Source organism: Pseudopodoces humilis, chromosome 7 (genome assembly GCF_049639895.1).
Source record: "Pseudopodoces humilis isolate 2021_Gansu_Grassland_sample_001 chromosome 7, ASM4963989v1, whole genome shotgun sequence".
NCBI classification, from domain to species: Eukaryota; Metazoa; Chordata; class Aves; order Passeriformes; family Paridae; genus Pseudopodoces; species Pseudopodoces humilis.
This window is the reverse complement of record NC_142206.1, coordinates 25,525,055-25,547,838: the sequence shown is the minus strand read 5'-3', so window position 1 is coordinate 25,547,838 and position 22,784 is coordinate 25,525,055. Positions and strand designations below refer to the sequence as shown.

The window sequence follows — 22,784 nt, the reverse complement described above, 5'->3', positions numbered from 1 at the left end:
TTTATACAGTGGAAGGTTTGTTTATGGATTGATAAATACAAAATCCAGTCTGAATGGGACAATAAGGCACAAGTGTAGGTTACAACTACAGTGTCAGAAGACAGTAACACCTACTTCTAAGCAAATCACCAAGCCTACAAGCACTTTTTACCTTCCATTAGCACTGTCACATTCCTATTTTACAAGAGGTGGTTATAAAAGTATAATGTTTCTTTCTCATACAGAGTAGAGGTTTTTAATTCACATTTCTTTCTGGAACTGTGCTGTACTCTGCAAAACCATGAAGCACAACATTTTTCTTTTGAATTCCTTTATTTAAAACAAATCAAAAATCCTTCAGAGACTTGCATGTCAACGAAAGTGATGATTAAAGGAACTAAGAAAAAAGGAAATGCACATTTGACAATAGTTTTGAGACTGGTAAGTATTTATAGAAATGTTAATATATGACAGAGAAGCAGCTGTAACACCAATTCTTCAATAAAGAAGCTCCTAGGGTTTTTTGGTTTTATTGGAAGGATCTCCCAGATTATGGAATGCTCCAGCTGAATTACATGAGATCATTTGTCGGTCTAGCCACAGAAAATTGTTACTATTGAACCTTCAAGGATTCCGAGCTCTTGAATTTATTAGCATTACATTAATAGTATTAATCATCTTACACTTGCAAAGAGATTTGTATCTCCTAATACATCCTGAAATATCTGGGATAATATGAACTTTCCCAAATTGTATTCTTATGCCAGAACTTTCTTAAATACTCACTACCACCCTCAACACAAATGTAACACACCAGGACTTTCATACTGGAAAATATAAATAATTACTCGTTATGCAGGCCACTATAATCAGGAAAAACAACCCTATTAAATCAGTTTCATGGTTTCATGTTTCATGGCACTATTACCAGGGGGCAGTCGCAGAACTACCAAACCAGATTTTTGACTGATGATGACTGGTTTTCTTGCATTTTGTACACTGGTAAACAAATATACACTTTCAGAAGCAAAACCACCCTGATGAGGGGAGGGATCCTAGACGAAAACAAACTGGAAAGGACACTTCATGGTCCACTGGCTGTCAAGCCTACAAGCTATGCAAAGGAAAGAAACAAGTTTCTGCCTCTGCTACTAGAACAGTTCAAGTGTCATAGTGCAGATTTCCTATTCCTTTTGAGAACACCACGGCCTGTCCCCACCACAGAGTCTACTATTGTCCCTTTGAATTCATTCCACAAAGAACAAAATCTATTCACAGTACTTTGAAGCACTCTTAGCTAGCGTCATGCATTTGTGCTAGTTGTACAATGAAGCCATAGAAATTGAGAAGTTCTCAAGTCAAAGGCAGATTTAAAAGCACTGAAGAAACAAATCTGCAAGTTAAGAGCCAAATAGGAAAGGGGCAAAAATATTTTTTTAAAAAAGGCAACTGTAATGTGGCAAAAGTGAATACAATGCCCTTAGTATTTGAGTAGATGCTTGTCTCCGAAATGTTTCAGAGGGCACTTCTGTGGCATGTTCCCATTTTTCCACTCAGATTCAGAGCTCAGAAGAATCAGTTTGTAGATTAAACAGTAGTGTATAAGGAGAGACATTTTTACTGAAACAGTAGCGCTGAAGGAGACAAGAGAAAGGGCAAAAAACCCAGGATGGACAACATTAAAAACGCTCCTTTTCCAAGTTGCATGGCAGCCATTTCCCTTTGTTCCTGTCGCACAGGGAATGTTCACATTGGTAGAACAAATCAGGGAGGGGTTGGAGATGTATTGTATATGCACCAGTAGCAATGCTCTGGGGTATGGTGCTAAGGAGAAAATGAAGTTCTATTTATTACATAGTTGGAGTAGAAAGGAATAGATTCTCCATCCATCAGTGAAGGAATCGAATGCTCATTTTCTGCTCTACATCCACCTTCTCCAAAACCTGCAATAAAATTGAGAAACAGCTACTTAAGTTACTGTACATCTCTCCTACAAGGTTTCTTATTCTAGTATTGAGGAAATGGGAAGGAATATGGAATGTCTTCAATTCAGCATGCCAGTCCTTCATCTAGATGGAGACTGCTCTTCTCATTGTGGGCTAAGGTCCATCCAAGGGAAGGAACTTTAGCCATCAAAGCAAGAAGGTTCTCAATCAAAATGTAATTAATGTGGTTTCAGTCTGCCAACAGCACAGGAAGGCCTGGATTTCCGAAACCAGATTGTGTGGTAATGCCCAGCCAGGAAACACAAGGGAGAACAGAGTAGAGAAAGGGACATGAGCCATCATTGAAGAGCAAAAATCAAGACCAGAGCACCACTAATGTAGATCATTGTAAAACGGGTGGTAAGTTCATTCAATAAATTGCTATTAACATTGAAACATGAAGACATTTCCAGTGCTCCAAAATGAGTGAGATGAGTGTAACTTACGTTTGAAGGGACCTCTGGAAGTCTTTTAGTCCATTAAGTAGGAATGCTTTAATTCCTACTTAAAGCAGGACCTGCTAAATCAGGTTGCTCAGAGCCTTGTCCTGGTTAAGCTTTAAATATCTCCAAGGAAGGAATTTCTACATCTTTCAGAGGCTATAACCATACTCTTAGTTATAAGTTTTTCTTAGAGCAAACCACAATTTCCCATGTTGCAACTTGTTTCTGTCATCTTTTTGTCATCTCCAAGGTAAGTCTAATTCCTCTTGTCAATAGCATCCCATTAGGTAGCTGAAATTGTTCTGATACAGGACAACTTTATCCACTGACTACCTAATGGCTCCCTACTATTACCTATTTCAGACTATTAAAACATGTAATTCAAAGTACCACAACTAGGAACTTGAATACCAGTATTAGCCGTGTTGCTAACAGACGAAATCTACAAATGAAAACTGATCAGTGCTATTACAGCAGAAGAACTAATCTGTTCTGTGCTAGTCAGGCTACTTTGTGTAGAAAGAAGCAGATGCAAAACAAAAAGTGAAAACTCTTCAGGTATCTTCAGGTTCTGTAGCTTTATGTAAGAATATAAAGAAACATGTGGACTAATTATTAGCACCCTGACAGTATTAAAGAAACCCCAAAAAATGACTAATAAATGGATGAAAAAGCTAGCAGAAGGATTTGCCCAAATGCAGGCACAACTATTTCAACAGACTTCCTCTCTGTTCCCTTTTGCATTTGTCTGACTGACTTGCTCATTACTGAGTGGTTTCCTTCAGTCATTAAAAACAGAGTTTACAAACCTTTACGAATTCTGCAAATGAGATGGCACTATCTCCATCTTGATCAGCTTCCTGGATTGTCCTGTCAGCAATGCTTCCCAGCTGTTCATCAGAAATATTTACACCAACCATCATCCGTAATACCTGTAACATACAAAATAACCATCACTGACATAGGAACAGAAGTATTCTTAGTGCTTTCTTTTTGTGTGTACTGTCAAAATAACACCACACAAGATTTTCACTGAAATAATTTCTAGCCAGACTTCTGCTGTCCTTTGTACATGAAGTCTTTCAGAAAATACAGGTATCTTTTACAGCCACCATTGACAAAGAATTCTGCTTCTTCACTAAGCAGCAGGAAGAGGCAGAAGCAAGAGAAAACTTTTGGAGCTAGGAATGATTAATTTTGTCCAATGCTTCTACTTTTTCCCCCAGAAAACATACCAGCATTTGACTGAATATCTGCTGTTTGAAATATTTGCTTACAAGAATCTAGAAAGTACATGGTCTACTGACAACTGCCATTACCCTCCACATTCAGTAAAGCATTTTCTGAGCAGATAGAAGAGGGCAGTTCCAGTCAAAAGCAAACCTTTTTCTTACATCAGGAACCACAAATTGCCATGTGTACTTCCCAGGATTAGCAGCATGTAATTACTCCTAGCACAAGCCTAGTTTCATACATATGCAGCACTGATGAACTTTGATTACCTTTGCTGCAGTTTCAAGAAGTTTTATTCTATAGAGAGGATGCGCAGAGGATCAGGCAAACAACCTAATCCACCTCAGTGATTGTCCTTTTGAAATCCTTCCAGAAGCACCTTTGAAAGTTATTGAAGGTAGTTCTTAAGGGGCTTAGTGTATTTGTTGAAAATTTAGGTGTCACTTCCAACAGGATCTGCCTAGCCAGCAAATAAGAATAAAGTCCCAGATTATATAAAGCTTTAAGACAGAGGTAGAGCAAAGTGACCACATTAGTCCAGCAGTTCTGAGAAACTGTTTCAACTCCCCCATTCTAAGTGGGTATGAAGTCACAGAGAACATCATGATTGAGTCATTCAAAGCAGCCCCGTGCTATTTACCTGGAGAAGCTCATCCCTGGAAATCTTGTCATCTTTATCTAAATCGTATAATCGAAAAGCAACTACAGGGAAGAAAGAAAGAGCAGTTGGATTCAAGTGCCATTATCTTTCTTCATAACAATAGATTTATCTAAAATAAAACAACAGAACTAAGTACTTGTAAATTATTTTAAAAGAATTAGCTTAGAATTTTAATTCACCATAAAACTCATGCTCAATTCCATTAAGTGTTATTACCACACACAGGAACAGCATTACTGCCAATAGTGGAAAAGTTTTATGTTAAAAAACACTCTGTGTGCAGGATATTTCCTCAAAACCCCAAGTTATGAAAGAATAATTATCACTAAGATACATACAATCCTTTAATTTCAGAGCCAACCATTTTTACATTACCATTCATTCTCTCTGACTATAATTCTGGATGAGATATGACAGAAATTTTAAGTATTCTGAGGCCTGTTGCCAACTCTGATTAACAAGAAAGAACATTCTGCTACAGCATATACAGTAGGCAGACATCCAAATACTTAAGAAAGTACTCAGCTGGAGATGGGGAAAACCACTATATTATATGGAAGAACTGGAGAAATAAGCAGAAAATCTCATTCATGTGATGTGACTTCTCAATTTGAAGTAATTTTGAATACAAACAATTTTGAAACATTTCTGTTTTAAGACATTTTGCAAAGTATATCTATTACTGAAGAGTCAACCAATTCCACCAAATTCTAATATAACAATGGCTCAATTGTTGACATTCTGAACAGATAAGCTTCCAAATAAATTTTGAAAAAAATCGGGCATCAGAAGAGATCATTCTGCAGGAAATAACGGTGCAGAGTATCCCAAGCCCCTCTTCTCCATTCCTAAGGAGGGGAAAAAAAACCCAACCCAACCAAAAAGAAGACAAAAAAATAATTGGTTCAATAGGAGGGTTCACATTTCTTACAGTGGAGCTTGTTACTCCTGCTGTTCAGTGGTTCTGGTCCATTCTGGTCTTTGCTCTTTTCATTATCTTCTATGGGTCGGAAGTGGGCTAGTGTCCTCATGAATCCTCGGAAATTCACCTGGTCCTCTCTGTGTAAGCATTTCAGCAGGTCAGTTTTTGGCATACCTTATACAGGCTCTTGATTTCAGTAAAGAAGACTATTAATATCTGAAGCATCAAGACCATGTGAACTCTTCCATTCCCACCTCCCCAGGGTTTGGCAGCCTATGCTGTTGCAAGCTGGGATCGTGCTATTATGAAGTATGATGTATAAAAAAAAGCAGCTGTGAGAAGCCTTATTAAGGGCTCCCCTTCCCTTACCTGCAAAGTGTGCTTAAGCTGAAGCCCTCACCCTTAACCCATGCCTGAGCTATACTGCTGCAATGCCCAAATGTAGCAATGTATCTTGCTGACCTGGACCCCAATTCCCTGGATTGACTTGATATTAATTTCAGCACTGTCAAGCATTGGACTGTTGGTTGACCTGACAACAGTCACTGGACACACTCTGTTTTTTGTGTTCAGGTGTGTGTCCTTCTTCAGCAAGTACATCAGCCCTTTCAGCTTTGTTGTCACCCTTGGCTCCTGCCTGTGGGGTTGTCATTGCTCACTGCTCTCTGACAAAGAGTTCTCTTCTCTAGTTTCTGGGGGAACCAGCCATGTAAATACTTCCCAGGATGCCTCCTTTCTATTCAGTAAGCCCTGCCTGGTTTTCACTGATATTATGACTTGATTAGACAATTTGATCTACATCAATCAGTACTGACAACTGTCTTCAAGGGGAAAAGCAGATTCCATAGAACAATCCAGAGGGGTATAATGAAGAGAGACAATACTGAAAATCTGATAATCTCTTTGGATTTGTGTTAGAAGTGTCATAAATATGAATATGTCTTAAATGTGATAAAAACCTAAAATCAACTAACCAAAAAAGCCAATCTAATGGCAATGGTACACTTACTATATCTGATACAATAAGACCAAATTAGTTAATTGTAATGCTACTTTACACAGGATAGCGTTGATACAAGTTTGCTCTAAGAACCAAAGTCCATACACGGCCTGTAATTTCTCCAAAAGTGTTCAGTAGTTTAGGAAGAAGAGTGGAAAACTGAGAGAAGCCCAAGTTTGTCAATAAATAAAGCACTAAAAAGTCTCATAAAGTCAAAGTATTTCTCATTAGGGAATTAAAACATGCTGAAGAAACTATGTACCCACGTACACCACAGGGCAAGTTTGAAGTGGTCAGTTATTAGTAAATTCAAATTCTGTCTTTAATTATCAGCATTTCACTCCTATGAAAACTTATGACAAACTACAAATTTTGTGCCTGCTCACAAATTCATTTTGTTGAAACTCACCCTTCTGGAAAGAAGGCATTAATAATTCTGTCTCCAAGTGGATTGATGGCAAGCTCTGGAATCCGCTGGAAGTCTTCACGGCTAAGTAAAGCAAGAACACAAGTCAGCACAAAGCTGAAGTCAGAAGAAGCTGCTTAAAAAGAATTCACAGTGAAACATCCAAGGAATTCTATTTCTGCAGCAAGACACTTGGTGATTTTGAAAATACAACTTTTTTAATCATGTTTTCTTTATGACTAATAGCACAAAATAAAGTAAAAGACAATGCCAAACCTATGTTGCATTACAAACTAGCAGTGCTCATTTATCATGTTAACAGCATTAACATCATTTGTGCTAGAAACTTTACTGTAATGACACCAACTAATTTGCAATGTAAGGAAAGGAAAGCTTCTAAAGTTGCTTTGAAAGAAATTATGGCTCCAAAATGAATATATTGATTGGGGTTTTTTAATAATTATCTTGGTACTTAATCATACGAGTTTTCATGATTTTTCCAGAGTGCCTTATTTCAGATTTTGGAAGAATACCATACTTCTCCATGCATACTATAGGTCATTAGCATGTTCTAATAGATTTTTTTGTTTGTTTATGCAAGAAATCCATATCTTATAATAAATGCCAAATTTCAGATTATTTTAGCTTCAACCAAGCAGTACTCCTGGTTTAAACTGGCAAATTTATACTTTTACAGTGTAAAATTATACACCAGATATAATTTCACCAATACAGACAACACTGCTCTTGCCAGCCATTCTCTTTTCTGGTCATGATTATACGTACACAGCACAATACAAACACAGCTTTGCCTACATTGTTATTCTTCTGATCTGAAAGACACCATGAGTTGTACTGCATACACACTTCAGAACAGTATGACATGAACACAGGCTTCATTCTCCTATTAGAATTGCACTAGTATTTCCTCTTTTCTTTCAACCTCACAGACTGTCAGTGACAGGAAAGTGAGTAATCTTGGTGTGACCAAGGCAGACACATCAAATGTGTCTTAGCAAGTGGTTGGTTTGGTTTTCCTTACTACAGGACACAGCAACTTATCAGTTAGTACAAGATGTACTTCATAATCATCTAGATTTTAAACTGCAAACAGCAAGAGGGTTAAGCTGTAAAAAATCCCAACCCTGTTCAGTCTGGACGCATAACTTAACATTTCTTGCCCAATCTCCAGAAATACTGGCAGCTCCCTTCAGGTCAAATGCAGGCCTGCTGGTTTTGAAGTCGGGGTCAAAGTCTCAAACTTGGTTACTGAATGTTTGCTACTTTTCAAAATTAAACTGCCAACAAAGTCTGACTCATGACACCATTAAACCAAAAACTGGCTTACTAAAGTAAACACAAACAAATTTTGAGATAATTTAAATATAAAAGCCTTTTATAATGCTGTGATATTAAAGACAGGTTAAAAAAGAAATTGGCTGACTTTATCACCAGTCTAGCTTGTGAAAGACAGAGAAGCAAGATATTCTAGTTTTAAATGTATTTTAAAGCACTTTTTGCACTCAGTCACTACCACAGCTCTGTTAAGACTCCTAATTACAGTGCATCTGTTAGAACACGGTTAAACTGTCTGATCTTCTAACAGAACGACCTGACCATATTTTTAAGTTATCCCAGCAAACTTCTGCTCTGACCAGGTCTGTTTTATTTTTAATAGGCAAAGTTAACATCTGTTTAGCATGATCAACTTGTTACCAGACCCTACAGGACTGCTGCGTTTTAAGCTATTGCTGAAGGGCAAAGTATGCATTAGTGATTTAAGCAGGAGATGCAGTGATGTGGAAAGCCTATGTCCTAATAACAATATTTTAACAGCAGAAGTTCAGTGTCAATGCTAAATTTATCACCTAAAAGCAGCAGCTGCCCTCTCTTCCATGTAGAGCAAAATCCTAATGCTTCAGAATTTTTTACTTGCCTATCACGACATTTTAGTATTTAGCCTCTGTAGATACTTGGCATTTCTGCCTCCAGCGATTCTGTTTTCTAACAGGAGATTAACAATTAACCACAAATAACTCCCCAGTTTCAAATCTATTTGTCCTGTCATTATCAGGATTGCAGTAGAGCACTTTTGCTTATTAAGAGCACATTACTGAGTGTGTGTTATAACTGAAATAGCTGCAACAGCCATAAAAGCAAATGAATGTGAGGTAAGTTATTCTCCACTTAATAAAGTTAAGCTTTCCTGTAGTCATTAGGGACCAACTTCACCTAGCTGAAGCTGGTGCTTACACAAAATTTAATACCCTCTACTTATGTGTTCATGGGCAACAAGGCTCTTCTAAGGTATCTTTCCATGAACCTGGCTCTTAAAAAAAATCTTTGCTTAAATGCAACAGGCAAAGCAACCTTTAATTGGATGTGAACATTATGCAGGCCAACTATTTAATACATATGCCAGTGTATTCACAATTAGATGTAACCTGCAGCGAAGAATGTCTAGATTCTAAGCAAGATGAGTATTCCCTCAATGGCACAGAACAGATCCCTATTGTAAAGGTGGTTCTGCCCTATCCCAAAGGCTGCAAGAAGCCTTCAAGACCCCTTTTTTCTTTCCATTTCTGGTTGTTCATTCTTCTGTTACTTCTAGATGGTAGCAAAACACTGTTCCCTCACCAGGGATGAGGAGGGGTATCTAGAGCTGAGGGAAAGTAAAATAATGGAAAGGAAAAAAAGCCCACATATATGTGCATCAGAAGTGGTAGGAGGAAAGGAAAGATGTCCAGAGGATAGAGGTAACAAGAAATTACTTGAAGAAAGGAAATCATTAAAAGCAGTGAAGTCTATCATGCAAGTTGGTCAATAAGATTTAAGAGATTACTACTGAAGAGGTTCCATTGCTCCTTTCCCTTGCTAACATCAGCTTTGTCATTCATCTAATCTTTTCGTGGCCTAATGTATCCCCCATAAAAACTCCCTACCTTCCTCTCCAATTAGCTTTCTGTTGAATTCATAACTTGAGGCAGTTCAAAATCTTCAAAAGCACCACAGCTGACAATGAGGTGCTGGAAGCCTGGAGAAATTATGGGGAAAGAATACCAATATCCCCCCCTTCAGGATTGTGTCATCCATCTCATCGAACTCCAACCTTACACATGCTCTACACAAATGTTAAAAGTTTCACAACACTAATTAGTTCATAAACATAAGGCCAAGAAGTATGCAAAAAGGTGATAATTAGATGAGCAATAAGGAAGGAAAGAAAAAAGACAGCATGCATAAAGTGTGGTTGAAGATGCAAGTATAGACTATTCTTGTACCCTGTCCTTTCCAACCCAAACCCATATCCTTCCTGTCTTTTCTATTTTGGATAAAGCCAAAAATGCTTTGCATTTTCTTGAGCAAAAGTAAAGAGTTTCACATTCAGAGAGCTAGCTTTTACATTTTGCAATCTTGCAGTATCTGTTTGAACTAATAAGAACGAGCCTGACATCTTTCCAGACCCAGATGGTTCAGTCAGCTGATGAAGACTGACAGATGGCCTGGCTGGCTCATGTTACCCTTCTCTCAGGATCAGAGGCTTTCTGAAGTTCTCCAGCAGACACGTGTGAACAGCTTTCATAAACATGAGACATGCATGAACAGCTCAGTGTGTCTATTCTCTGTAGCTACCAGCTTTCAGAACATTTTCCCTTCTTTCCTTCCTTCTTCCATGCTTACCAGGCTATACCTATTACTGTACAGTAAAAACTACTTCTCAAGTGCTTAACCTGTCTTTTCCTCAGTGCCCAAGAAACTACTGTTAAGTGAGAGGTTCCATACAAAAGTTACAGGCAAAATAGCAGTTTAGATAAGTACCTCCCTTTATAGCCCTATACATGTCTGCCTAGAGCTACTTACTACTAGAAAAACTTTGGAAAAAGATATTCTTGTGTGGTGTACACTACAGTACCAGGCCAAGAGGGAGACTCACTAAGCAATCACATACCCTGTTCATGCTATACTATTTCCTTGTATTGGAAATCAGCATGTACATATGGAAACATGCACACTGTTTTCCTCCTGAGTTATAGTTAGGATGTAGACAGAACATGTTCCAGATTTCACAATTTAAATGTAGTTATGGACAACCAAGGATATCAATCTTTTGTTTTGGCAACTCAGCATGTCACAATATTGAAATCAAACATGACAAAAGAATTTTCAAGAACAGTTTTGTTCTGTCTTTTCCAACATGGTTTTGTTCAGATGGTGGAAGTCTGAGGGAACTTACTCATTTTGTTTAGAAAAAGTGAAACTAAGGAATAATATTAATTTTTTCTACACTTTTAAAGAAAGATTAAGGTAAATTTTTACCTTTACAGGTAAAAATAGCTGTAGCCACTTAGAGAATAAATGTGAGAGGAAAAAAGATAGCAAAAACCAAAAATTTTTGAAGACCAAGTTTTGTCTTTATCAAAACCCATCTCTAATATTTCATTTATGTAATTCTTTAAAAATAAAGTGCCTTGAAATTGCATATAGGTACACTGGATAAAAACATCTGACTATGAAAGATTTCTGGTTTTGATTATAGTTCCAGAACTACCAGGATCAATCATTACCTACCAGATCCTCTGTACAAAGTGCTCTTTACTTTACTTTACTTCAGGAGGGTGGTACACATTTAAAGATTTATTTAATGCCACAAAGAACTGCTTAACATTTCTTTTCCTAATCATGGTCACATGAGTGATTTTGTCACATTTGATTTGTAAGTCAAAGGTGTAAGTCATCCTTACGGAAACCATAAGACTTGCTCACAGGAAACAAACAGAAGACATACTCTCTAAACTGTTTGGTGGTAGTAAGTGATAACTTCTTACTTGTCTTAAAGCAGCAAGTTCTCTTTGATCTGTATCTCAGAAACCAGTATCTATGACCTTCCAAAGCTGTAGTTCTTGCTCTCTCCTCAATCTTTATTTTTCAGAAAGTAGTTTTTCATTACTTCATAGTGTCTGTATTTTATGGGTACCAGAACAAGTTTAAAAAATTGAATGTCACTGTTAAGTCAGACATGTTTGAGAGTGGGCTACGCTTAGGGGCCAAGACTGCAAACTAAGGGATCATAATATGCACAGTTGCTGGGATTTTCCAAATAACCTCCACTTCCTTTCCTAAGTACTACATGATTATCAACAATGGAAGTCTACCTCCTCCTGATGCGTAACACTGTGAAACTGAGCATTGTGCAACAGACATTATTAGCATATTTAATCAATTACGCCTCTTACATAAACTGAGTACAATCGCTTTGCTGTTTATACAAACCTTTTGGATTCAGTAAGTGAATTTAGTTGGAGGAGAATATGGAAGAATTGAGGAAGAACACATCCTGGGTTCAAATTATGCTAGACTAATCCAGTAGCATTACCTTTATTCATCAATGAATATTAAACTCACATATGAAGTTTGAAAAGGCTGTTAATGTTTTTTTTTCCAAATAATTTTAAACTAAGGAGTATTAACTTTATCCACAATCTCATTGGTTGATCTTTACATCAGAATTGCCAATGCTACAATTTATATAATGCATTGGTTTTAGTATCAGAGTGGACTTTTGGAAGTTCCTGCATATCCCATCCCAAGCCAATTTTTTACACGCTCAATCCATTTAGCCATCCCTTCAGCTATGCAAGTCCAGAAAGTGTACAGCCGCAGCCCAAATCACTGGAGCCAGCTTCAAAACCTACACAAGGCAAAAGGGGAAGGAGAGTATTTTTAATCCCCCAAAAAATCACTCTGTAGTACTTTTTACCATACAATTCCATATCCAATTATTTAAATGCTGAGAAGTTAGCAAATTGTGGCACCAGAAGGAACTGCGCATTTCCTTCAGGAAAGGAAATTGCAGTGAGCCCAAAGTACTGTCAAAGACCATATATCTTACAACTTGCCACTTTGATCTTTTAAGAGGTAATTCCAGCATTACAGTTAGGTTGGTTTATAGGTAGTCCTATAGCTTTTCTGGGTTTATAGTGCATCCTACAGTCATATTTTACAAGATCACATACAAAACCTCAAGTGAAGCCTGAATCACTGAATTTGACTGGGATAGAGCTGCTATGAAAGAAATCAACTCCATAAGAGCCAGACCTCATGTTATGCTACAACAATGTCCCTTTCCCCTTCCTACTCTCTCCTGCATTCTTCTCCAACTTTCCTGTGCACTATGAATATATGAAGACTTGGAAACAAAATCCATGAGAGTAGGGAAGGCAGAATGACAGCAGGCAAAGATATATTTTAACAAGCCATCATCTCACTACAGTTTACCTTTTGGTTGAGAATACTCTTTCCAGCAGACTTGGTCCATCAAAATGAAAAATATTTTGCAGATAAAGACTCATCTTTATTTAACTGACTAAGCCATAAGAAACCAGTTTACTTCTGTAGTTTTTGAATTGCAGATAGGAAACAAACACTAAACTTAGAATGTCCTTTAGAATGTCCTATATTTTAAAGAATAGAATGTCCTTTTAGTCACAGTGACTTGGTTCCAGCTCTTTTTTTACTTTTCAGCATACTAATAAATATGGGTGTTCAACAAGAGGTACAAAGTTAAGTACAGTAAATGGATTGCAGACCCAAGTAGTGTTTAAAGACACTGGATATCAGGAAAAAGGTAAGTATAGGTCTTTTTTCTTAGAAAGTCAGGATAAAGATAACACAGAAGAACCATTCTGTTAAAAAATAGTAGAAGCAATGTATAAAGAAAGGTAAGAAATAACAATCTAAAAGTGTTGTTTCACAATTCTGAACATTTTTACAAGACTTTGAATACCAAATCTGAACTTTCTCCTATTAACTGCTACAAACCTTCAACACTACAGCAAAGACAGTTGGTACTTGGAACACCTCAGTTCAACAAATAAACCTTTCATGTAGACAGTAGGTATGAAAGAACTTGTTACAACAGCCTCAGCGATTTACCAAGGAGAAAAACACACAGACATCCTGCAACAGCAAGCCACCAACACAGATGTGCCAATGCCAGTACAGCTGAATGACCCACCTAAGAGTGCCATTTTCTCCTTTGTCCAGGCTGGTGAAGCGGCTGTACAGGCGGGTAATTTGACTGTGGGAGACTGAAGAAGAAAAGAAAGATAATGACAAATTAGCATGTCAATGATTCCTCATAGGAGCAGACCTCATTACACTGAACTGCGCTGTTGCCAGAAGCTGTGTTCAAAAAAAGAGTTCACACAGAACCAGTTACATTGAAAGCACATGACAACGAGCATTTAGGGACTTTGTGATCTATAAATCACAGCTTAATAGTCAAGAATCTACAAATTAGCTCATGCTTCAAAATCTGTCTAACTCTGTCTTCTACCCATTTCTATTTTTATCTTTAACAATTTTTGGTTATCTGACTCAGTAAATGCCAATTAAAAAGAACAAATATTTGATGCACAGTTCCACTTTATTTCCTTTACAGACAGAAATAATCTGGACACAGCCTACATTGATGACCTCTGTATATCACTCATGACACTAAAGACCCCTGCTATAGTATCTTTCCTTTTCTTTTGCTTATTTTTACTCCCATTGTCTTTTTTCCACCTAAAGATGGAAAATGAGCTCAGTTTCTCTGTGTCTGGAAAGTGGTCAAAGAGGCTTTAATTTTTACTTTACTTTTATTTTTACCCTTTACAAGACTGCTGAAATCTGACCATTTTGGGGTTCATAGAATAAGAGAATAACCTAAAAGGTTATTTAAAAGGACGCAGAACAATCACTGGAGTCCAGCTCTTGGCCCTGCACAGCACCATCCCCAAGAATCACATCCTCTGCCTGAGAGCATTGTCCAAACATTTAATGAACTCTGTCAGGCTGGTGCCATGACCACTTCCCTGGGAAGCCTGTTCCAGTGCCCATTCACTCTCTGGGTGAAGCACCTTGTCCTAACATCCAATCTAAACCTCCCCTGTCACAGCTTCATGCTTTTCCCTCAGCTCCTATCACTGGTCACCAGAGAGCAGAGATGAGGAAGGCTTTGTTCCAGAACCTGGAGCCAAAGAACGATTTATTATGAAATTTAATAGAATTTTTTAGATCCTGCATTAAACCAGCAATACTTTGGTGCCCAACCCTCTGTTAAGCTCTCTGCCATCGAGGGAGTCGACACCTCCTCCCAATTTAGTGCCATTGGCAAACTTACTTAGTATGCCTTTAAGTCCGGCATCCAAGTTGTAAACATCCAAGTTGTTTACAAAGATGTTAAGGAGAACTAGCCCTGAAACGGAGCCCTGCAGAACACTATTAGTGAGTGGTCACCAACCTGATGTTACCCCATTCACTGTAACCCTTTGTGCCCAACCCGGGAGCCAACTGTTCACAAAATTAATTTCCAGGCTTCTAGAACATGGAATTAAAATTTTAAAAGCTTATTTCTAAAGAAATTTGAGGAGTTGGGCTACAAAGCAAGCAGAAAGTCATGGCAGACTTTAAATCTGCAGTTTGAAACACAAATTAAATAGGCAATATTAAGTTCAACATAACTGTCAACACTACCAAGGTACTAGACAACCCAAGATACTAGACAACTAGATCTTTAGTCTGTGATGTGAGTGGAATAAACCTGTATAGAATAGCAATTCCTTTAACAGTGAAAGAACACTTTTCCTGGTTTCAGCTGGGACAGAGTTAATTTTCTTCTTAGTAACTGGTACAGTGCTGTGGTTTTGGGATTTCATAGGAGAATAATGATGACAACACACTGTTGTTTTGGCTGTTGCTAAGTAGTGCCTACCCTAGCCAAGAGCTTCTCAGCTCCCCAGGCTCTGCCAGTACACAAAAAGCTGAAAGGGAGCACAGCCAGAACAGCTGATCCCAACTGGCCAAAAGGATCTTCTGTACCACAGAACATCATGTCCAATGTATACTGAGGGAATTGGCCAGGAGAGGCCAATCACTGTTTGGGGACAGGCTGGACATTGGTCAACAGGGGGTGAGCAGTTATAGTGTGCTTCATTTGTCTTTCTTGGGTTTTATTTCTCTGTCTATCCCCTTTTCATTACAATTAGTATTATCATTGTTATCAATAAGATTTTTTTATTGTTATTATTCTATTTTACTTGATTTCCATTATTAAACTGTTCTTATCTCGACCCCTAGGTTTTACCTCCCCTCTCCCCCAGCTTCTCCCTGCATCTTGACAGGGAGTAAGCAAGTGTCTGTGTGGTACTTAGTTGTCAGCTGAGGTTAAACCACAACAAGACCCCACAGGAGATCTTGGCTTTTCAGTCTCTTCTGATGAAGTTAACGAATACATGAAATAAGACTTGAGTTGAATGTTAATCAGTAAAGGTGTGATTGTCTACAATGTTAAACTAGGACTTAATGTCATTTTCAGATTTAGTAGTTTAAAAAGCCTTCACCAGGACATGCACAATGCTTCTCTCACTTGGTCAAATTTATTTGGGAAAAGGTTGCACAGTTGTTTGATCTGTGACAAGTGAGGCAAATTTCTTTTTTCAGGTTGTTCTTTCTTTCTTGAGGCTTATTTGTTTACGTTCAACAGTTCTCTCCTTTAGCATGACCTGCCAGCACCTGGGTTTTCACACACCCCTCACCCCAGCCTTCTTGTCTCCTCAGCAATTTTCATTCTTTGCATAGGATTCGGCAATTTACTCAAGTTCAACTAAGGCAACTTCTCTACAATCAGACTGGGCAGCTTGCTCACTTTCAAGTTAAGCATGACCCAAACAAAAAACAAGTACCAAGTACTCCAAAGACTTCAAATTTCTGCATTTCTGATTTAATATTTTAGATATCATAACAACAACGGATGGTGACAAAAAGAAAGCTGGAGTTAGATCTCCTATGACAAGTCACATACTCCCACTCCTCTCTGTAAACAAAGAAAGTGATGAGAATTCTATTCAGCTACCATTCCCAAACTGATGTCAGCATCTCCATTTTTGGAACATCTCTGTAACAGCCAGTATGTGAGAAATAGTACGTAGCTGTTGACAGGAGAAGTGGTATTTTCATTAACGTCATACTAGACAAAAAGCATATCATAGCTCTGAAAAAGGAGGATGATTCAGGTTCACCACCGTGTTCTGTTGTAATATCCTCTTGGCTCTCATCCCTCACAAAAGCTGTGTCACTAAACATTTTTCATTTTTTCAGTGCATCTGCAAGCAAACAAAGATTCTCCTGAACACCATAGGAGAATTAAGATCTGCAATTTATGACTGCTTCTTGAAAATCCAACGTTAAGGCTTAAAACTAGCTGAAACACCATTTTCTCTATAATGCTACCCCACTAAGATTCTTCTAAAAATTTAGGGTCAAGATCTCTAAATTAAGAATTGCTCCTTCTATTTTACTTAGGTTAAATAATTGTAAAGTTTTTAGCAATTGGACACTTGTCTACAACAGGAGCATAAACTTATATGCATAAACTTAGAAATATATAAAAATATCCATCAGAAAAATATATTGCCTGCCACCATGCAAACAGTTTTTTCTCACAAATTTAGGTATGAGCATTAGTTTATTATTAATCCTTAGGTAGAGTGCTTCAAAGCATGGAAACAAAGGGTGTGAACCAAATAGTTTGAATACTGTTACATTCCAACTGTTTTCCAAAAGCTTGCAACAGAATGCAGACAAGCAACATCTTGGGCCTCTCATCTTTTTTTTTAATAGTTGTTACTGAAATATCAAAGCAATTAGGATGACTTCAAGGTGTTTTCATGCTCAAATTTCAAAATGTTTCCATGCAAAGCAAACAATTTCCAGACAACACCATGTGACATTTAGGACAGTCAACTTCAGGCTTCACACCTGCTACTGAGAACTTGACGCATTATCTTTGGAGATGTCTCTGAACTTATGCTACAAAGTGCTCTTCACTACCACCAAAAAAAAATATACTTTTAATCCAAATTTTGTTCAAGAAATTGTGTCATTGCACAGCTTTTGAAAGACTCAAGTGCCCTAAAAGACATGTTCTTCATCTGTTCTGCTAAAGAACATTAACATACAGTTTCTCACTCATGTCATTATCATTAGCTATTCAGTTTTGTGCTGCATGAAATTGAGCAGAAGTTATATAATTCCACAGCTGAATTCAATCAAATTAGTTAAGTATTCTACTCAGTGCTTCACGCCTACCCCAGATGAACTGTAGGAAACATATTTCACAGTAAAGAGGCAGAAAAGAATCCTTGGGAGCACTTATCAGACCACCAGTTCAAGATGGACTTGTAATGCTGACAATTTTTTCATGTCTACAAAGTCCCTTTCTCATACTCTTCAGTAGCTAAAGTACCATCAGCATCAAGTTTCCAACAGACCACAGCAGTCTATTCAGTAACACATTCTGCCTGTGAACTCTGATATAGATAACCAGTGTTTGGCTTTTTTGCCCACCTTGTAGAAATATTTTCATCTATATCAAGTGTATGACAGTGCTAACACGTTGGTGGAATTTTCCATCTACCTAGAGAAGTATAAAAAGCAGAGAAAAATCACATTCCTAAACTGCAGTTATAGACTGGGGATAAGAAGAAAATTATTGACAAAGTCAATGAGACACACTGTGATGACTTACAAGCAAGCTTGAGTCAGAGACTAGCAATGGTTGATTAATAAAGTGGTATTACTTCTAAAACTCCCTAGATAAAAACACGGGAATATGAACGGACCTCAGGTCACAAAGCTCAAACCCCTCTGTCCCAACTTTGATCACCCTCTGATGATACAAGAAAAGCATTTACAGGCTAACTAGAGTCAAGTGGATTTATTGCTTAGGATGCCTATATAGACATTTTAATAGCATTTATTTAACTATCACATAAGTAAGCTTTTAGGAATAAAACACCACAGACAATAAATCAAGTAGCAGCATGAGGAAAAATGTAAAATCTTCTGGAAAAATATTCCAGATCTGGGGTTTTGTTTTTGAAGCGTCTTTATAAATGAGAAGAAGCTACCTTTACTCCATGATCTTTGTGATTAAAAAGAAAAAAGCCACAGAAAGTTATTGCTGGATAAGCAGACTTTGACATTCCTACTTGTTTATCACAGCCTTCCTGTAGAAGGTTCTCATGACAGATGGAAAAAAGATCATGGAAACTTTTTTAACTCACTCAGCCTGCCACTACCCTAGGACCAGCATTGCCTTAATCTTCTACTCCTTTTCTGTAGCCACTCATTTTCCTGACATAAATAAACTAACACTTAAGGAGAATATATTTGAACCATTTAAATACCATTTATATTGTAAAGAAAACTGAAGAAAGCATTTTCAAGTAGCAAGAACATATCAGAAAGCATATTCAGAACAAAACTTGTCAGCTGGGCAGAGCATGTTGACCTGATCAATCTCCCGGGGAGAAAAACAGCAAAGTAATACCTATGATGTTATGACCTCTGCTCCCCAGCTACTTAGGAGGGCATTCTCCATTTATTATCATTTAGTGATTACTAGAACTCTCAGACAACCATTCTATCAGGCAAATTAACACTGGAGTTTCATATTCTCTAAGGTGCTATAGGTTTATGGAGAACAACTCGATCAAATACTGTTGGGTAAAGTATCTAAATATTAGAGTCCAGCTTAAGTAGCGCTCTCCCAGTTCCTTACCGGTACAGCAATTTTCACTTCTTTTTAGCTATTAACACTTATCTCTCACAAGTTACATTACTTCCTATGGTTTAAATGCCATTCAGCATTCATTCTGAATAGCTTTACAGCAACTTTAGCACTAGCCCATGAAATAAATAACTTGGGGGAAAAAAATTAGTATCCGATGACAGTTTATTTGGGTTAAAAACTGAGAGAAACTCCAGTACCAGAGGCCGAGACAGACAACTCTTCAAAATCCAAGGAGTTACCTCTGACCGACTACAACACCGCACACACCAAGAGCACTGCTTCCCTTCTATCCCACTGGGATCTCGCTGCTGCTACCGGCAGCGGTGGGGGGGAACCGAGAGGCACTTCCCAGGCTTCCGGGGGCCTGCCAGACATGTCCGGCCGCGGGGGATGCGGGTGGCTGGGGCTGGGCACTGCCCCGACGCGAACGCCGCGGCCGCGCCGGCCAGGGCAGGGCCCCCCCGGCCCGAGGGACTGCGAGCGGCCCCGCTCCTGCCGCCGAGCCCGCCGCGCTTCCCGCCCGCCCCGCCGCACTCAGGCCCCCACACTCACAGCCCGTCTCCTTCTTGATCTCCTCGATCTCCTCGTCCCGCAGCAGAGTGGACGCCCGGGAACCCATCGCCGCCGCTGGGCCCGAGGGGCAGGGAAGGGAGGGGCCGGAGGAAGAGTAACGCAGCCGAAGAGCAGTGACTGCGGTGCCACAGCCGCCCCCGGCACAGGCCCGACCGCAGCCGCCCCGGTGCTCTGAGGCGGAAGGCGAGCCTGCACCGACTGCCGCCGCCCCGCCCGCCGCCTCCGCCCGGCCCGGCCCGGCCCCGCCCGCCCCTCACACAGGCGGGCCGCCCACGGGCCCCGCGCGCACGCGTGTGGAGAGCTGCGCAGCGGGAAAGCGGGCAGCCAAAGTGACTGCGCTGCTGTTTCTTCCCCAAGTTAATTGCGGCGCCCCGTCCTAGGTCTTGCCTTGTTTTGCCAATCGCAGAATCCCAGAACGGCTGAGGTTAGAAGGAACCGCAGCGGGTCGTCTGGTCCAAACTCATCCTACAGCACGTTGACACAGGATCCCATCCAGATGATTCTTGAATATCTCCAATGAGGGAGGCTCCACAACTTCCCTGGGCAACCTGTTCCAGTGCATGGTCACCCACACAATAAAGTTTTTCCTCGTGTGGAGTTGGGACTTCCCGTGCATGGAATTTATTCCCATTGCCTCTTGTCCTGTTGCTTAGCACCACCAAGCAGAGCCTGGCTCCATCCACTGACACCCTCCCTTCAGATACTGATAGACATTGAAGAAGTCTACACTCTCGAGGCTGAACAGCTACCTCAGCCTTTCCTCATAAGAGAGATGCTCCAGTTGACTATTCATCCTTGTTGCACTCCTCTTGTTGCTCCAGGAGCTCCACGTCTCTCTTGTACTGAGGAACAAAAAACTGAACACACCACTTCTGATGCAGTCCCATCAGGGCTGAGTAGAGGAGCAGAACCAACCCCCTCAATCTGCTGACAATGCTCTTCCTAGTGCGGCCCAGGACACCACTGGTGCTCTCGGCCACAGGGGCACTGCCTGGGCTCATGGACAGCTTGTTGTCCACGAGGACCCCCAGGTCTTTCTCTGCAGAGCTGCTTTCCAGCAGGTCAGTGGTAATGATAAGCTTTTACCCCAAAGTGCGGAACCTGATGTATGTCTGCATTTTTTTTCCAATCCTTCCTGTCAGTGAAGAACTTGGAAACTGGCAGAAGCACTCCAGGATTAAGGATAATTTTTGGTCATGGAATAGTCAATGGTGAGGCTTAGCTTACTGCATTTTGGGACAGGGGGGTCATGCCCACCTATAGTTCAGCATTTTAAATCCTTTTTTGGGTCACATCTGAATTATTCAGTTTCATTTTTTTGTCCTAAAGTCAGTAGGAATTAGAATGGTGTATGAATCACATAGCTGTTGTTCCCCAATTATCTATAAGTGAAATAAAAACTCACTTTGGGAAGGTCTTGGGACTGTATTGCGTTAAAGCTTACTGGTTAAATAACAATGGGTAATGTCCAATGAGACTGCTAATGAAAGTAACTACTCCAAAAGTAATCAGTTGAGACAAGAGTGCCCCCTGTTTACATCCTGAAGGCAAGTTCATTGTATATGTTGTACATGTGCAAGACTCTGGACTCTGCTGGGAAGTTAAAATGCTTAAAGTTCATGTTAACTTGGTCTTACTTTTATTCACACAGGCAAAAGCATCTCTATTAAACGATCTATTTATCTGAGCCTCCTTTACTAATGGCATAAATATGGGATTATTTAAGAAAAACATTTGTAATATATAAAGGTCTTGTGTATTTCTATTGGCATCTGCTTTGCTTTGGAGACAGGAGCAAAGTGCTGAGGGGCAACTAGCTAGAAGGCATCTACAGGACTTACCAAGTGATTAACTTACTCCATTCTGCCTTTTTTAATGTACTTGCTTTATTCTATATGTAATAATCTGCAAATTAATTAGTTGTAGTTCAATACTGACTTTGTTTCTGATGGGATGATTAAGTCATTAGACTTACCTAGTCTTTAACAAGTGTCCAAACATTGCTTTTCAGCACTAGAATATAAATTGTTTCTGTCATTGAATTAACCCAATTCAGGGAAGGGAACAGCAATGCTTTTTGAGTGTATTGAAATGCTTCCTTCCTTTCACAGGAGGAGAAGGGATGGGATGTACTTGCTGGGGGAACCACAACTTACATTGAGTATAATTCTGATTTCCAAACTCAATTGTGCCAGGTTTGTTTTCCTCAGCTCTGAAGAGGTGAACAAGGTGGTTCTTCCAAGGCTTCTTGGAAGAACAAAGCTTCTTCCAAGGTAAAAGGTTCGTCCAAGGTATTATTTACAATTTTTCTCCCTCTCTTTTTTGTTTATTTGTTTGTTTTGGTTTTGGTTGGTTGGTTTTGGTTTTGGTTTTGGTTTTTTCTTTCCCAGTAGTATTCCTAGGTAGAAGAATTTCCTTGGTTTGTTTCCTTGTCAGCTTGTGGTTTCAGGGAGAATTTCCTATGAGCATTTCACCTGTGGTAGAACAGTTCCAGAACAATTGCACAGGGAAGTTAGAGTCATATAGATGCTCTCAAAACATTTATAAGTGTGTCTTGGGAAAGCTAGTAAAAATATATTTCAAACCCCTGCAGACCCATGCTCCTAGATGGCTTTGCTTTGAGTCTTCTCACAAGAACACATTTGAATAGTTTATTCTTCCTTATGGTCCTGTGATGTTACCATTTTTTATTATTTTGATAACTTCTGTTTGGCTACAGTAAAGTTTCAGTGATGCAACTGTTTTTTCATATTGGTGAGTTTGTATAAATTGCCCTCCAATTACAGTACCTAACTAATGAATTAAATATTATTGATTCAGGGTAAAGACTTACAGATACTTAATTTGCATGGATCTTAGGCTCCGGTTAGGTACTTCATTCTTTGTACTTTGAACTCCAGTTTACCTTAAGACTGTTGCTGATCTTTGCAGCGAACATTTGTTCAGGTTCTGCTTTCACCTTATAT

The 22,784-nt window shown here is 39.2% G+C and overlaps 1 protein-coding gene across 1 annotated transcript; it reads right to left on the bottom strand.

The window, feature by feature from the left end:
- Positions 1-293: 293 nt before the first annotated feature.
- On the bottom strand, positions 294-20,030 carry CHP1 (calcineurin like EF-hand protein 1). The gene is made up of 7 exons (XM_005522480.3): positions 19,798-20,030; positions 13,645-13,717; positions 6,633-6,713; positions 5,233-5,360; positions 4,281-4,342; positions 3,217-3,339; positions 294-1,922 (listed from the first exon to the last, which is right to left on the bottom strand). The coding sequence occupies exons 1-7, from the start codon at positions 19,862-19,864 to the stop codon at positions 1,869-1,871; spliced, it is 588 nt and encodes a 195-aa protein (XP_005522537.1). The 5' UTR covers positions 19,865-20,030; the 3' UTR covers positions 294-1,868.
- Between the last annotated feature and the right edge of the window lie 2,754 nt (positions 20,031-22,784).